This window comes from Danio aesculapii, chromosome 9 (assembly GCF_903798145.1).
Source record: "Danio aesculapii chromosome 9, fDanAes4.1, whole genome shotgun sequence".
In the NCBI taxonomy this organism is placed as follows: Eukaryota; Metazoa; Chordata; class Actinopteri; order Cypriniformes; family Danionidae; genus Danio; species Danio aesculapii.
The window spans coordinates 50,758,408-50,775,076 of record NC_079443.1 but is presented as its reverse complement, the minus strand read 5'-3'; the positions used below and the strand labels follow the sequence as shown (position 1 = coordinate 50,775,076).

Sequence of the window (16,669 nt, the reverse complement as noted above, 5' to 3'; positions counted from 1 at the left end):
AGATGAAAACTGTAAGTTATACATATATCAAATAGGCATTGCAATTTAATAGTAATATTCTGATTTGATTCGCATGGTTTTTTAATGTTATTGTGCGGTCATTCATTAACTTAATGATTCATCGTCACTGCTATATTTTTAGTTTATCATTATAATATTTTTTATTTTTATTTTATTATATAACAATAATATTTTAAACTGAATGTGGTTGGTTTGTAGGTTGGATTGACTCCTGATTTTATTGTCTCAGGCAATGTTTTGAAGCGTAAAGCGTTGAATGCATAACCTGAAGTAGTCCATCCACATCAAATATTGATATGTCTTGGGAGCAGTAAACAGATCTTCAGGAGAGGCCAATATTTCACGCTATAACGCAAACATTTTAGGTAGGGCGCGAGGCGTGTCATTTCAAGCGTTTTAAATAATGAATAATCAAGTTTTTCCTCCGATTATATTCGGCACACAATGGCTTCCAGTGCAAGACAATAGGGTTTATTTGCACTACTTAGTGGGCTTCTAAGAAGCGCACGAGCCCCAATTTTCACAGAGCTCAGTATACAAACATGGATGACCAGCAGAAGTGAATACACTGTGGCGTGTGAGCCTCCTTGATTACACTAATTAAGTTCTGTCTAATTAAATTACCGTCACGTGTTAACCAATAGCAAAAGTTGATTCATTAAGCATGCAGACCGAGCACTGAAAAGCAGAGCCTTTCCTGATTGCAGGCTAGTGTCAATTGGCTAATTTGCTGTCTTGCACAAAGTAGCTCGAACCGCAGGAAGGCGTTAGTTTTCTCTCGCGCTCGCGTTAATTGCTATTTGTCATCGAGAGATGCAGCTCGAGCGTTGCATCTCGCCAGCTCTCGCGCGCTCCAAGAAATGTATGATTGTGGGCAGTGGCTACCCAAACGCACAAGCGTCTGAGCTCGCCTTGCAGGACTACCCTATTATATCAATCGGCGACAACCTGGAGAGAAGTTCACCTCTGAAAAAAAACTCCGCTGGGATGACGAATCAGTCAGAGGCAGACAATTTCACCGACTCGAAGGACTCATCAGGGGACGTCCAGCGAGGCAAACTCTCTCCTGATCTTGACGGAGTCGCCGACAGTCGTCACACTTTCGATGGATCTGCAGGAGAAAGGTATCTCCTGTCTCAGTCCAGTCAAGTTCAGCCGAGTCCCACCACCATGTTTCCCTACCCGAGTCAGCATGGACCGACGCACCCGGCTTTCTCCATCGCCAGCCCGAGCCGCTACATGGCGCACCACCCGGTCATCACGAACGGAGCCTACAACAGCCTATTGAGCAACTCTTCTCCGCAAGGTTACGCGGCCGCTGGCTACCCGTACGCGCAACAGTACGGACACGCATACCAGGGCACGGCTTTCTACCAGTTTTCCTCCGCGCAAGCAGGACTCGTGCCTGGCAAAGCGCAGGTTTACCTCTGCAACAGGGCCCTGTGGCTTAAATTCCACAGGCATCAAACGGAGATGATTATTACCAAGCAGGGACGGTAGGTGTTTTTGCTGGTACGCTTATAAATGAGTGTTTGCCAAACTATTGTTTCCATAAATTGATGTTTTCGTTTGTCCAATACCAATAGGGACATATTAAGACGCATATAATACATTTATCTTTTTCTTCCGACAAATACGAAGCCTTTTTTTTCCTATTTCAGTCTGCGTTTTTATGGAACAAAATATAAATTATTTATTATAAATAAATTAAATGAACGCTTTCATTATTATTATTATTATTATTATTATTATTATTATTATTATTATTATTATTGGTTGATTTTATTTTCTTTATTTGTTTTCTTTTGATATTTAGTTTTAAAGTTTTGAAGGACCCAATGCATTTATTATTAAACTATAGCCCTTTTTCGCTTTTTACTTTGTCAAAAATATCTATTTAAATTCGTTTGAATTACTTTATTTTTTTCTTTATTAATTCAGTCATTCACATACATTTTTTAATTTAAGATTGTTGTTAGCAGCACTGGAGTATTATGCATTGAAACTTTACATTTTATTTGCCCTCAGACGAATGTTCCCGTTTTTGAGTTTCAATATATCTGGTCTCGACCCAACGGCGCATTACAATATCTTTGTGGACGTGATTCTTGCTGATCCGAATCACTGGCGCTTTCAAGGAGGAAAATGGGTCCCGTGCGGCAAAGCGGACACAAATGTAACAGGTGAACAAAATATGTTGTTTCTTTTCAAAGTTTATCTAATAATAAACCATAATAATAATAATAATTAATATTGTTATTATTACACAATAATTATAGTAATACTTTTGATGATGTTAACAATAAAAACAACAACCTGTTTAAATAACATTAATTGTACTAGACGCATTTTTGTTTGGGTTTTATTTATTTAGCTATTTTATTTTCATTTTTATGCGTGTTGTCCTGCCTCAGCGCTTGCATTCCACTTCTAATATTTATGAACAGGGAACAGAGTGTACATGCACCCGGATTCGCCAAACACCGGCGCGCACTGGATGCGTCAAGAGATTTCCTTCGGAAAACTTAAGCTAACCAACAATAAAGGAGCAACCAACAACACAGGACAGGTCTGTTATTTATCGATGCATTTGCTTTTTATTTCATAATTTGTAATTGCGTTATACTTTTTCATGAATTCGGCCTGCGTTTTAATTGTCAACATTGCGCATTTGCAGTGCGAAAGACATTATATAGGGTGGACAGTATTTTTAAGACTTTACACATTAAACGTATGTAAATAAAAGCAGCTCCACAAAATAATCAACACAATTAAACGAAATATTATCTTTAATATTAATGTAAATATATATTAATGAAATAAAAACGTGATGTTTATTTAACGTTGCATTCGTTTTTTAAAGCATGACGTGTATCAGCTTTAATAATGCAACATATTAAATCTAATTCAGTTAATTTGTTGCTATGAATTATTGATTTATATTTATACTCAAATTGTGAAGGAGCTCATTTGCTGCAATGTGTTTGAATGGACGCACGCGAGCGTAAAGACGCGTGAAGGGATGTTTTCTGACTCTCGTTTTTTCGCTTGAATTCCTGCAGATGGTCGTCCTGCAGTCGCTGCATAAATACCAGCCTCGACTGCATGTGGTGCAGGTGAACGAGGACGGAACGGAGGACACGAGCCAACCCGGGCGCGTGCAGACCTTCACTTTCCCCGAGACGCAGTTCATCGCTGTCACCGCATATCAAAACACTGATGTAAGAGAATTGTGTTTGAATATTCGATTGATTAATGCGATATTAAAGTGTTTTTAATGGTCTGAATTGTGTTGTTTACAGATCACGCAGCTAAAAATAGACCACAATCCATTCGCGAAAGGATTCCGTGACAATTATGACACGTAAGTTTTGATTTCCTCTTGTTGAAATTATAATTTGATGCTTTCTGTCTGACCAAACATTATTAGCCTAAATAAATCAAGTGAGACTCAGTTATATTTAAAATTGCCGAATGGAGTGAAACTAATAGTTTCTGATGAAATTAATAGTTTTTTTGGGCTTAGCCTAAATGGATATCCTGCATTTGCGCATGAGAATTTATTTGTCGTACTGAATAATTTGGCAAAACGGGAGTATTCTGTGTGGAATAATAATGCGCATTTCGTTTGGTAATCAGCGCGTCTGGGTTTTCATAAGTCTGTCAAATGATAGAGAAAATTATTTTATTGATTTTATTTATTATTTGTGCGTTGTTTGAGATTTGGCATGGATTTGGATATCTTAACTTCCCTTCTCAGGATCTCATTGTTGCAATGCAAACATTCAATGATCGTCTATTGATATTATAATTATTGTAAATATTATTATTGCCATCATCCTATTAATATTATTATTATTACTATTATTATTATTATTATTATTATTGTTGCTGTTGTTCTTCTTGTTTTTACATTAATATAATTATTAGTTTTGGGTGAAAGAACATAGTTATATTAGATATTTAAATATAACACTCATTTGTGCAATGAGCATATGCATTGTCCGTGTGCGGTGCTAATTTGTTCATTTGCGCAATTACGCGCAGCATGTGAAATATTTTTGTTCTCCCGCGAGTTTGCGACACTTTATTTACGGTCAGCCACGCATCTCATATGCGAGATTAACGTGTGTTTGTCCACCATCTTTCTCCAGTGTCTACACAGGCTGCGACATCGATCGGTTGACGCCGTCCCCGGGTGACTCTCCTCGCTCTCAGATCATGCCTAGCGCAAGATATGCCATGACTGGTTCTTTCCTGCAGGACCAATTTGTCAGCTCGTATGCCAAGTCCCGCTTTCACCCTGGCGTCGGAGGCGCTCCTGGCACGGACCGCAGCGTCCCACTTAGTAACAGCTTGCTCTCCCCGCAACAAACCGAGGAGACCACGGTGGCCTCCCCGCAGCGATGGTTTGTCACCCCTGCCAACAACCGACTGGACTTTGCCGCCTCGGCATACGATGCTGCCGCGGCTGCTGATTTCGCCGGTAACGCGGCCACCCTTCTGTCGTACGCAGCTGCCGGAGTTAAAGCGCTGCCCTTGCCCGGTGCGGGATGCTCCAACAGACCTCTGGGGTATTACGGCGAGCCGCCGGGGTGGGGCACCCGCACGCCACCGCAATATTGCAGCAAATCCAGCTCTGTCCTGTCGTGCTGGCCGTCCAACTCTGTTGGGAGCAGAACGTCCGCCTCTAGCTACCTGGTCCCGGGACTAGAGGACGGAGACCCCATTGCGCCCGAGAGGTCACCGCTAGGCGGGGCGGATGAGTCCAAACCCAAAGACCTGTCTGAATCCAGCTGGATAGAAACCCCGTCCTCAATTAAGTCGATCGATTCGAGCGATTCTGGGATTTTTGAGCAAGCCAAGCGGAGGAGGATTTCGCCATCTGCCACGCCGGTTTCCGAGACGTCGTCTCCATTAAAATCTGAAATGTTGACGCCGAGGGAATGCGAGAAAAACTGCTCCAAGGACATCGGCTACTACAGCTTTTACCCCCACAGTTAGAAATCTCGGACCGACTAATGCATGGCTCGTGTGTTCAAGGATTCACAAAAGTGACTTATAATCTATTTATGTCCTGCTATTTATTTATTTGTTTATTTATTTGCTCGTATATCCGGTCGCGTCGTTCGAAGGACGTCACGCGTCGAGTTTTAACGGAAAAAACGGACACTTGATCAAATATGTACGCGGTTTTCGTAACCAAATGACATTTTAAGGTTTTAACTGTCAAACCTATTGTAAGTATGAAAGTACTGTACATAATTGTATTTATCTATCCATTTGTGGTTCTTCTTGTTGAATGTTGATGTACAATATAGAAAACCTAATTAGGTTTATGTTCAATGTACTTAGAAAACGTACTTACGTTCGTTAGTTCGAATAGCTACATATATTAAATATTTTGATGTCTGAAAAAAATAAGGATACATCTCGTATAGGTTCCAGTTGTGATGACAAAAACGATACGACTGAATTGGAAGTAGCTGCTAATCCGTTGAAAAGCCCGCCAAAAAGAGTTTCTCTGACAGGAAAAATGGCGGACGCATGTCTGTCAGAGGTTGATTTTGTATGTAAGCTTATATTGATGTTGCTTTTAGAGTCGCGTCGTTTGTTCGTAAATATCATGGTCCGTAGATTCATTTTGTGAACCTTGTTGAAATGTTTTTAACCACACCAGCGTAAAATCATTAATTCCATTACCTTTTTTGTAGAGATAAAAACCTAGACCACCATTCCACGTATTAATAACCCAGGCATTTCATTTGTAATTCATGGGTTGTTTTCTCATGAGGAAAATCGCGAGTTAGGCCTGCTAATGTGTAAAGCTAATGTAATTTGTGGTGTGCTTACTTGCAATAAATATGACAGAATGTGATAAACCCTGGGCAAAGTACACAAGATTCAAACTAAGCTGATCTCAATACCAAATATTTGTACCATTTTCTCTACCTGTCCTTGAGAGGTATATTGAAAACGCCAGTCACAATGTGAATTTCGTTGCCTGTACGATGCATTTTCTTTAATAAAATGTAGTCATGCAATGCAACACTTAAGATAATCGCACAGAACAAACTCTTTGATTGTGCTCTATCTTTTTTAGATGGATTTTTTTACTATAATTTACAGAAGCCCCAAAGATAAACAGTAGCGTAAATAACAGGCCAGTTACATTTAGATAATGAGATTTAAGTCAATATATATAGGCACATTTTGGTTGTCAAATGTAGGCGGTGTAGCATTACACCTTTGATTTTATATGGTCTATTTCAGGACAACAAGTAGTTGAAGATTAAATCCATTTATGATCTGGATTTTTTTAAAAATAGACCAATATTTATCTTTTGAAATAGGGTTTAGATATTGTAGTGACCTTATTCATTAAAACTATGAAATAAACACCATCATAAAGTGTAAATAATTTTGAATGCATTCACAATTAACTCCACCACCACATGGGTAATATTGATTACAGAAAGTTAGAGGCAGTTCAGTTGATATTTTAATGTAATGCAATTACATGCATGCATTTGTTTAAGTTTCACTTGTATCTTGATTACTTATAGAGGCCACCATAGTCCGTATTACACAATCTAAAACATGACAATATTTTATTAATAATAATAATAAGTTAAAATGATAGACATTTTAGTTTTTTTTTCCAGTTATTTAAGCTCTTTTACATCCACATGCAACCTTCATATGTATGCAAATGAGCGGTATGCTATTATTAAACAGGCAGAAAAAATCAACTGAGACCGTTTACAATTTCGATCTATTTCAATGTGGCTGATGTTTTAAATACATTTAATGAAAAGTCCTTTACATCTGCGGCACTTAATCTCAGTCTTGGAGTATTGCACATTATTTGAGGTTTCCTTTACTGAATATGAAATATCATACTGTTAGAAAAGGCACACATCTTAGTCTTAGGATTGAGATCCTTTGCATTTTTATCTTATTAAATATTCTTAACTCTAAGTCCTGAACTGTCAGATCATGCATACTGAGCAGTCATTGAGTAAATTGCATCAAGCTACTCTTGCTTTTTGTATTTGCTATGGCATGCAGAAATAGACTAGTGTGGCAGTATCTTTTTCTCATTTCAGATATTAAATCCTGCTGTTTTTTTTTTTTTAATAGTTTGCTGCCTCCCTGTGGTTCAGTGATAGGCTCAAGTAAAAAAGGCAGCCGGTATTTTAGATTTCTAGTATATAATTATGAGATTGACATACTGTTATTTATTTTATATTATTTTTATTTCATATATAAATAATAATAAAATAAGATGTCGGGGGAAAAAAGTCAGGATGTTCAAAGAAGAATCACATTAGACCTGTACACGCCTGACACTGCATTGCAAGGATGCGAACACTAGATGGCGACAGCGTCGTAGTGATGAAGTCAAATAGTCTTGCAATGTGTTGTAGCATTCATTTTTGCAATTTTTTTGTGAATTTTTACAGCAAAGCATCTGAATTGAAGCAGGTAATGGCATAGTAAAAAATAGACATTGCAAAACTTTTAATATGCCACAAAAATAAAAAAAAATTACAAAAATGTCCCTGTAAAATCTTGGAGGGAATGACTATTATAATTATAGTGTTGCGTAATGCATTCATTCATTAATTTTTCTTCGGCTTAGTCCCTTTTTTATCAGCACCCGGAGGAAACTAACATGGAGAGAACATGCAAACTCCACACAGAAATGCCAACTGACCCAGCCGAGGCTCGAACCAGCAACCTTCTTGCTGTGAGGCGACAGCACGACCTACTGCGCAATTTGATAACATTTTTTAACCAGTTAATTTATTTTTAGAGTTTAAGAACAGTGTGAAATTGACTTTTTCTGGTAATAACATAAATCTTGTAGCGCTGCACAGATCGAGATGTGGTGATATGAAACTGAACTGAACATCTGAATCACTTTTGACACTCGGACATCGATAATCAGCATATGAACAGCAATAAATCCTGTAATGATTTTCTTTTTTTACCATAACACACAGTTGCAGCACCCATGAGAGAAACCAACATAAGGGAAATAAGGTTAAAGAGCTCAAATAAAGCAAATGTTGTTCTCCGTAAGTGATCCTCTTCATTCCATTTCCTTTAGTTTAGGCACTTATTTATCAGGGGTCTCCACAGCAGAATGAACCGCCAACTATTCCAGCATTTGTTTTATGCAGTAGATGTCCTTCCAGCTGCAACCTAGTACTGGAAAACACCCATACACTCTTACATTCACACACACACACTCATACACTACGGCCAATTTAGTTAATTCAATTCACCTATAGCGCATAGGTTTGGACTTTGGGGGAAACCGGAGCACCCAGATGAAACCCACGCCAACATGGGGAGAACATGCAAACAGAAACTCAGAAATGCCAACTGACCTAGCCAGGACTCGAACCAGCGACCTTCTTGCAGTGAGGTGACAGTGCTAACCACTGAGCCACCATGCCGCCCTAAGCGATGCTAACAAAAGAAAAACAAAGCCGTGGCTGTGCGACAGGAAAAACTGAAGTCAAAGTGAAGTCAGTTGTAGTTTTGTTTCTTCAGTGATTCTCAACAAAGCTCAGTTAATCATGTAATTACCTAATTAACTTCATCACAGCCTCTGTGTTCTTGAATCTGTTTCTATCATTCAGAAAACATTTCATTAAGCATGCAAACTTGATGAAAAGTCAATATTGAAAGTCCAACTTTTTGAAATATGATTCAATGTTAATTCAACCCACATGAAAAATACTTTCAAGAGTTCACACTTAGATATTGCTTGATAATATAAGCAGGTTTGGCATGCCGTCCCGGGAGAGAACACTGATCTTGGAGATAAATGAGCCCAGGGCTCTCGCCTGGTCCATAGAGCATGAAAGGAGGGTACTAGATCAGGCAGTTCTCGAGAGCTCGTCCTGGTAAAGGGGGAGATGGAGTGGATGAGGGGATACTTCAAAAAACGAAGATGAGGGAGTAATGTTAGTTTGGCTATTTAGTTTGGAATGATCCGATTGACTAACATTATAGATGAGAGACCAGCTGCGATCAATCATATCACATGCTCCTCTCGAAATTAGTTTAGTAATTTATACTAAATACTATAGTGTTTTTGAACCACATAGTAAAGTGTATTGTATATATTACAGTACTTACATCTCTTTGGTAATTAATGCCACAGCACACTGTTGTATTAAATGTAGTGAACTGATAAATTGCAGTAAATACTTCAGTTTTACTACAGTATACTGTGGTGTACTGTAGTATGAAATACCCTATAGTATTGGGTCATTTGTTTATATTACTATAGTTGTGTTCCCATAGCAACTCTAGAATCATCACATTCAAATACCACCTTTTAAATACTTTATTATAGTAGCACTCTACTATTTACTATAAATTACTATAGTATTTTTTCATGTGGGGTGTTCATGAATCTGTTTCTATCATTGAAAAAACACTATTTAAGCACGCAAACCTGATGAATATTCAATGTTGATATTCCAACTTTTCCACATTTGATTCAACGTTAATATAACCCACATGACTAATTACTATAGTAATTTATAATAAATACTGTAGTGTTCTTGAACCATATAGTAAAGTGTATTGCACTGTATATATTCCAACTCTTTGGTAATGAATGCTCCAGCACACTGTAGTATTAACTATAGTTACCTGAAAAACTGTAATAAATACTGTAGTATACTTTAGTTTTACTACAGTAAACTGTGGTGTACTGTAGTATGATATACCCTATGGTATTGGGTCATTTGTTTATATTACTAAAGTTGTGTTGACAGCAACTATAGAATCACCACATTCAAATACCACCCTTTAAGTACTTTATTATAGGACTTAAAAGCACTCTAGAATTTACTGTAAATTACTATAGTATTTTTTCATGATGGGTGAGTCTGTTTCTGTAATTGAAATAAACACTATTTAGGTGTGCAAACCTGATCAATCTTCAATGCTGAAGTTCCAACTTTTCGACATTTGATTTAATGTTACTTCAACCCACATGAAAAATACTATAGCAATTTATAATAAATACTATAGTGTTTTTGAACCATATCGTAAAGTGTATTGCACTGTATATATTACAGTATTTACAACACTATGTTAATGAATGCTCCAGCATACTGTAGTATTAGCTACAGTGAACTAATAAACAGTAATAAATACAGTACTGTAGTATACTTTAGTTTTTACCACAGCAAGGTGTGGTGTACTGTAGTATGATTTACCCTATTGGGTCATTTGATTATATTACTACAGTTGCGTTACCATAGCAAATATAGAATCAGCACAACAGATTAATTTAAGAACTTTATTATAGTAGGAGTCAATTATTTATTCATTTACTTTAAATTACTATAGTATTGTTTCATGTGGGGTGTTCACGAATCTGTTTCTATTACTGAAAACACTATTTGAGGGTGCAAACCTGATTCATTTGTGAAATTTGTAATTTTATTCAGCTTCCAAAAAATAGAACGCTTCAAAAACTCTATAGTATTTACGTTAAAGTACTATAGTATTTTTTTCACGTGAGGTGTTTTCAAATCAGTTTCTATCATTGAAAATGTATATATATATATATATATATATATATATATATATATATATATATATATATATATATATATATATATATATATATATTCATTCATTCATTCATTTTCTTTTCGGCTTAGTCCCTTTATTAATCCGGGGTCGCCACAGAGGAATGAACCTCCAACCTATCCAGCCCATGTTTTACGCAGTGGATGCCTTTCCAGCCGCAACCCATCTCTGGGAAACATCCATACACACACACTCACACTCATACACTACGGACAATTTAGCCTACCCAAATTCACCTGTACCGCATGTCTTTGGACTGTGGGGGAAACCGGAACACCCGGAGGAAACCCACACAGACACGGGGAGAACATGCAAACTCCACACAGTATATACTATATATATATATATATATATATATATATATATATATATATATATATATATATATATATATATATATATATATATATATACTTTAAATATACATATTTAAATTTTCAATGATAGAAACAGAGTCACGAACACCTCATGTAAAGTAAAATACTATAATATATTGATATTTAAGTGTGTGCAAACCGTAAGAATATTCCAGTAATCCTATTGAAGTTCCAACTTTTTGATATTTGATTCAATATTAATTCAACTGACACAATAAATTACTACAGTATTTTTTTGAACGATAAAGTAAAGTGCATTTCACTGTATTTATCAAAGTATGGATGGCAACAGCCTGAGGTATCAAGACATTTGTGCTGCCCATTACATTACAAACCACCGCAAATTCTTCAGCAGGATAGCGCTCCTTGTCAAACTTCAGCCTCCACATCAACTTGCTGAAAGCAAAGACTAGGTGCTCCAGGATTGGCCAGCCCAGTCACCAGAAATGAACATTGTTGAGTATGTCTGGGGTAAAATGGAGAAGGTTTTGAAGATGAATCCAAAGAATTTTGAACTCTGGAAGTCCTGCAAGAACGCTTTCTTTGCTTTATCAGTGATTTTATCAGTAATCAGTGATTTGAGTCATTGCAGAGATGTATGGATGCAGTCCTCCAAGCTCAGGATGGAGTCAGACACAATATTCATTCTGTTTCCACTGCAGCATGACTTTATATTCTATACTGGACATTATTTCTGTTAAGTGACTTTTGTCTAAGCAAAGTCAGACCTTACTGTCCTAATGAGATAATTAAAAATTAAGACATGATCATATTTTATTTTGGCCAAAAAGCATACTATAGAGGTTTCCAGATATTAGATGTTTCTGTCATTAATATATATATATATATATATATATATATATATATATATATATATATATATATATATATATATATATATATATATATATATATATATATATATATAATTTGAGTTTATGCAAACCTGACGAAATTCATCTATGAAGTTTCAACCTTTCGACTGTTGATTCAATGCTAATTTAAAGTAGGTCTGCTATCTGGGGAAGCACTAGCCTATATAACATATAATTCCCCCTCCCCTATGGAGCTGCGTCACACAGCAGCAGCAGCAGCTTCATGCGCCCTTACGAGTGTGCAGCAGAGTAATAATAATATCACCGCACTAAATATGTGAGCACACCATCTGCGGTTACGCACACGCATTACGCATTATTACACGCGCTGCCGTACGCGCACTCGCTCTGTTCCACAGGTGCAGAAGATGGACGCGAAGGACCAAAGCGCGCAGATGGAGCCTCTGCTGCCCGCGGTAAGACGCCTTTAATCGGCCACATCTGTCCGCTTATTGATCGTATGTTCTGGGCGAACGCACGTGTGAGAGACCGTGAATGTTTTGCGCGTCTGCGGTTTGAAGGCGGCACGCATGTCACGGCTGCATTTCTGCTGCATTGCATGCTGCGGATGGAGATTTTTATTTATTTATTTACTATTAACGCACGACAGTCTGTTCGCTACAGGTTTGTCGTAGTAGGTTTTCATTAAAAACATCCCAAGCGTCAAACATCATAATGTTTTGATGAAGATGCTGACGAGATAATCATTTATTACAAATTTAAGTGGCTTGAACATTAAACAATTAAATTGTGTTGTTCAGCTTATTTTATATAATTAAAATTAATTAGAGTGTGCAATATGATTGTATTATTGTGATAATCATGTTTTAATAGTATAGGGTACTTAAAAATGATGACAAAATGTCATGACAAATGCTACTTTGACTTATTTTAAGCTTTCAACAAAATAGTTTTAGTTATATACGGTTAAACTTAATATTTTTAGTCAGTTTTATTCAGTCTAAACTATTTACTACAGTAAGATTATTTTTACAGTGTAGAATGTTAGGATACCACAATTTTAGTTGTGTTTTATGCTTGTGTTATTGTGATATTTCTTTTTTTTATATATAAAAAATGATGACAAAAAGACATATGTAAACACATAGTAACATGTAAACTTATAAATTAACATAAAAACATATATAACAAATAAGTTAATGAGGTTTCGACAAAATTATTTTAGTTATGTAAGGTTTAACTTAATATTTTTAGTCAGTTTGAGTAAAAAGTAAGTTGATATAAGACAATTTTACTTGATTCATCTAAACTTTACTTTAGTAAGATTGTTTTTACAGTATAGAATGTTAATTTACTGTCATTTTAGTTGTATTTTATGCTTGTATTTATGTGAAATTTCGTTATTAATAGTATTTACTCTGTAAAATGTAAATGATGACAAAAGTCATATGTAAACATGTAACATGTAAACAAAGTAACATAAAAACATATATAACTAATAAGTTAATCAGGTTTCCACAAAATTATTTCAGTTATATAAGGTTAATTACGTATATTTTTAGTCGGTTTGAGTCAAAGTAAGTTGAGTTGACTAGAAAATTTAAATGATTCAAGTAAACAATTTAAGGCTGTACAATATTTACAGTGTAAAATGCTAATATACTGCCATTTTAGTTGTATTATATTGTGTAGTCACTTTATTGCAGTAAATAACTGTAACTGTATTACCGTAATGAGAATTTGAATCTAATGCTGTTCGCTACAGGTTTACCGTAGTAGGTTTAAAAAAAAAACAAAACAAAAAAAAAACGTCTTATTGTAACACGGGGAGCGACAGAGACAACTGAAGTTTAGGATCCACGTGCAGGTTTATTCAAACTCAGGGAGGCAATGGTCAACACAGGTGCAAACAGATGTATGAAGGCAGTCCAGAATCGTAATCAAACACAGGCGAGAGGTCGGAAGGCAGGCGGCAGACAGGGAGAAATGGATAAACAAGGCTAAGGTCAAAATACACGGCGAAACAAGACTAGGAAAACGGGTTGTAATGTCACTTTACAGCTAACACAAGACTCGGCAATGGAAGAGAGAGTGTGTGTGGTTTAAATGGTGTTTGTAATCAGTCTAGAAGCTGCAACAGCTGTGGGAGTCTAATCAGTGGAAATGAGGAAGCATGGGTGTGTGAACGGAGTGCATGTATGAATATGTAGTCCATGATTGGCGGATTTGTAGTTCATGTGTGTGAGATCCAGCGATCTGGGAGTTAAGGTCGCTGGTGAACGTGACACTTATATTAGCATACATCAAACATCAATGTGTTTTGATGAAGATGCTGATGAGAAAAATGTAAAAATGATAAAGTTAACTTAATCGATTTGTGTTGGGACAACATGAAGGAACTGTGCAACCCAACTTTTTTTACACTGCAGCAGTTTCTCCTTTTTACAGATATAAGTTCACTCATCATGATACCAATGTAAATAGATTGAACGTCGGCGTCAGTGGTGTAGTGATTAGTGCATCGGCACATGCACTCCGGTGCTCACGGCGACCTGAGTTCGAATCCCGCCTCGTGGTCCTATGCCGATCCCTCCCCTCTCTCTACTCCCCCTGCTTTCCTGTCAATAATCTCTACTGTCCTATACATTAAAGGTGAAAACCCTGAAAATTAAATAAAAGTGTTTAATGTAAATAGAGTGAACATAAAACAATAAACGTGTCCCCTCAAAAATGTAGGAATTATGTTGTTTCATCTCATTGTATATTTTTGAGTGTGTAATATGCTTGTGTTATTGTGATATTTATTTTTTAAATAGTACTGAAACTTTGAAAAATGATGGCAAAAAGTCATAACAACCGATGTTTTATGTTATTGTAACTTATTTTAATAAGTTAACCAGGTTTAAACAATTTATTTAGCCATGTAAGGTTTAACTTAATATTTTTAGTTAGTTTGACTAATGTAAGTTGAGAGGACTAGAAAGTTTCATCTAAACTATTTACTACAGTAAGATTGTTTTTACAGTGTAGAATGTTAATATACTGACATTTTAGTTGTATTTTATGCTTGTGTTATTGTTATATTTCTTTTCAGTAGTTAAAAAGTCATATGTAAACATAGAGTAACCTGTAAACATGAAGTAACATAACTTGGAAGACTATAACATGAAATCTGACTTGCATCATAATGAGTGAACTTAAAGCTCAGACGAGGAAAACACTGTAAAAAGGAGAAATGACATTAATTTAGTGATGTAACGTTGATCGCAGAGGCTTCGAAGCATGTATCAAAAAAAGATACATCTCGCAGTGAAGCAGTGTACTGGAGCTTGATTCATTTTGCCATCATCACGTGATAGGTGACATCCGAAGCTTCATTTTCACCTATACCCAAGTGACTGCTTCGAATTTTGATTCAAAGGTTTAAACACCCTCATGGGTTAGTAAAGTGTATAGAGAGAGATTAGGCGTCGATTACATATATTTCTACTGTTTCAAAGCACTGCATCGGTCCCATACACCAGTAATTAAACTAAAATAGAATAGTAATTTATAGTAAAAAGGTTTTGAAGCATACTAAAATGTATTTGCGTATTTTTTTACAACTATCTTTAAAGAAAACCACTGCATATCGTAGTATAGTGTTTAACGGAGGCCAGCTGGCGAGTGCAGCCTGAAAGCATCACTCACATAGCCTCCTCCTTAGAGCATTCGCCTCCTATGCAGGAATTGCCGGTTCGATCCCCACTTGAGGCTAGTTGGAATACGATAAAAGTAAATACTTTTGAATACCTTGGATTTTACTACAGTCATCGGTCGTGTAATGTAACAAACCTTATGTGTAAAAACTAGAGTAATTTGTTTATATTACTGTCGTTGTATTACTATATGAATGAGTTGGTCAGTTGTGAACACTTGACATTATTGCAACACAGTGCTTTCCCATACTTTAACCAGAAGAGGTCCTCATCGAGCTCTGATTTAGAAAGCTTCGAGTAACGAATCTTTTTCCGATACAGTTGAGTCGAGCTCTTCTGGTTCAGAAAGCTTCATTTCACCATCACTACATTAATTGTCATGTGCGTAGACGAATCTTGGAGTACAAAAGTAAGGATCCAAGTGCAATTTAATAAGAGTATTTGTGTATGCAGGCAATGGTCAAAACAGGGGCAAACAAGTACATACAGGGAATCCGAAACATAGTCAAAAACAGGCATATGGTCAAAAACTAGGTGGCGATCAAAATATAATAACAAAATTAAGATCAGGAACACGGCAGGCAAAAACAAACAGCAAACAAAACTAACACATGATGATTGCAAACAAACACTCAGTCCTATATGTGTGGTGTATAAGTAGTCCAGATGATCAGTGATGACGGGATTCAGCTGTGTGTGAGTCTTCAGTGGTGAACAGCAACTGGTGTGTGTGAAACAGCATGATGGGAATTGTAGTTTGAGAGTGTGATGTGTAGTTCACTAGCGATCTGCCAGGAGTGATCGCTGATGATCGTGACAGTAATATGAATGTTTTATTGTGATGTTTATTTTTTAAAAGTATTTACACTGTAAAAAAATGATGACAAAAGTCTTTTGTAAACATATAAAGTAACATAAAACATACTAGGTTATTTAGGTTTCTACAAAATAGTTTTAGTTAAATAAGGTTTAACTTAATATTTTAAGTTACAGAGTTTGAGTCAAAGTAAGTTGAGATGAAGTTTTTTATTCAACTAAACAATTTAAGGCAGTACAATATTTACAGTGTAGAATGCTAATATGCTGCCATTTTAGTCTTATTATACTG

At 36.3% G+C, this 16,669-nt stretch overlaps 2 protein-coding genes across 3 annotated transcripts in view; both read left to right on the top strand.

The window, feature by feature from the left end:
- The first annotated feature begins 834 nt into the window (after positions 1-834).
- tbr1b (T-box brain transcription factor 1b) lies at positions 835-5,045 on the top strand. The gene is made up of 6 exons (XM_056465941.1): positions 835-1,517; positions 2,050-2,204; positions 2,469-2,590; positions 3,084-3,242; positions 3,324-3,385; positions 4,176-5,045. The coding sequence occupies exons 1-6, from the start codon at positions 835-837 to the stop codon at positions 5,023-5,025; spliced, it is 2,031 nt and encodes a 676-aa protein (XP_056321916.1). The 3' UTR covers positions 5,026-5,045.
- A 7,070-nt stretch (positions 5,046-12,115) lies between these two features.
- Positions 12,116-16,669, top strand: part of slc4a10b (solute carrier family 4 member 10b) — a 164,788-nt gene continuing 160,234 nt past the window's right edge. For both annotated transcript variants that reach the window (XM_056465939.1, XM_056465938.1), the window contains exon 1: positions 12,116-12,318. In XM_056465939.1, the coding sequence (XP_056321914.1) occupies positions 12,271-12,318 (48 nt within the window). In that variant the 5' untranslated portion in view covers positions 12,116-12,270. The remainder of the gene's footprint in view (positions 12,319-16,669) is intronic.

Bases quoted from the DNA above. Each gene is read 5' to 3' on its own strand.
- tbr1b (XM_056465941.1), top strand. From the start codon at position 835: ATGCAGCTCGAGCGTTGCATCTCGCCAGCTCTCGCGCGCTCCAAGAAA. The intron at 2,591-3,083 runs GTCTGTTATTTA...GAATTCCTGCAG, and splicing joins CAACCAACAACACAGGACAG to ATGGTCGTCCTGCAGTCGCT. The intron at 3,386-4,175 runs GTAAGTTTTGAT...ATCTTTCTCCAG, and splicing joins TTCCGTGACAATTATGACAC to TGTCTACACAGGCTGCGACA.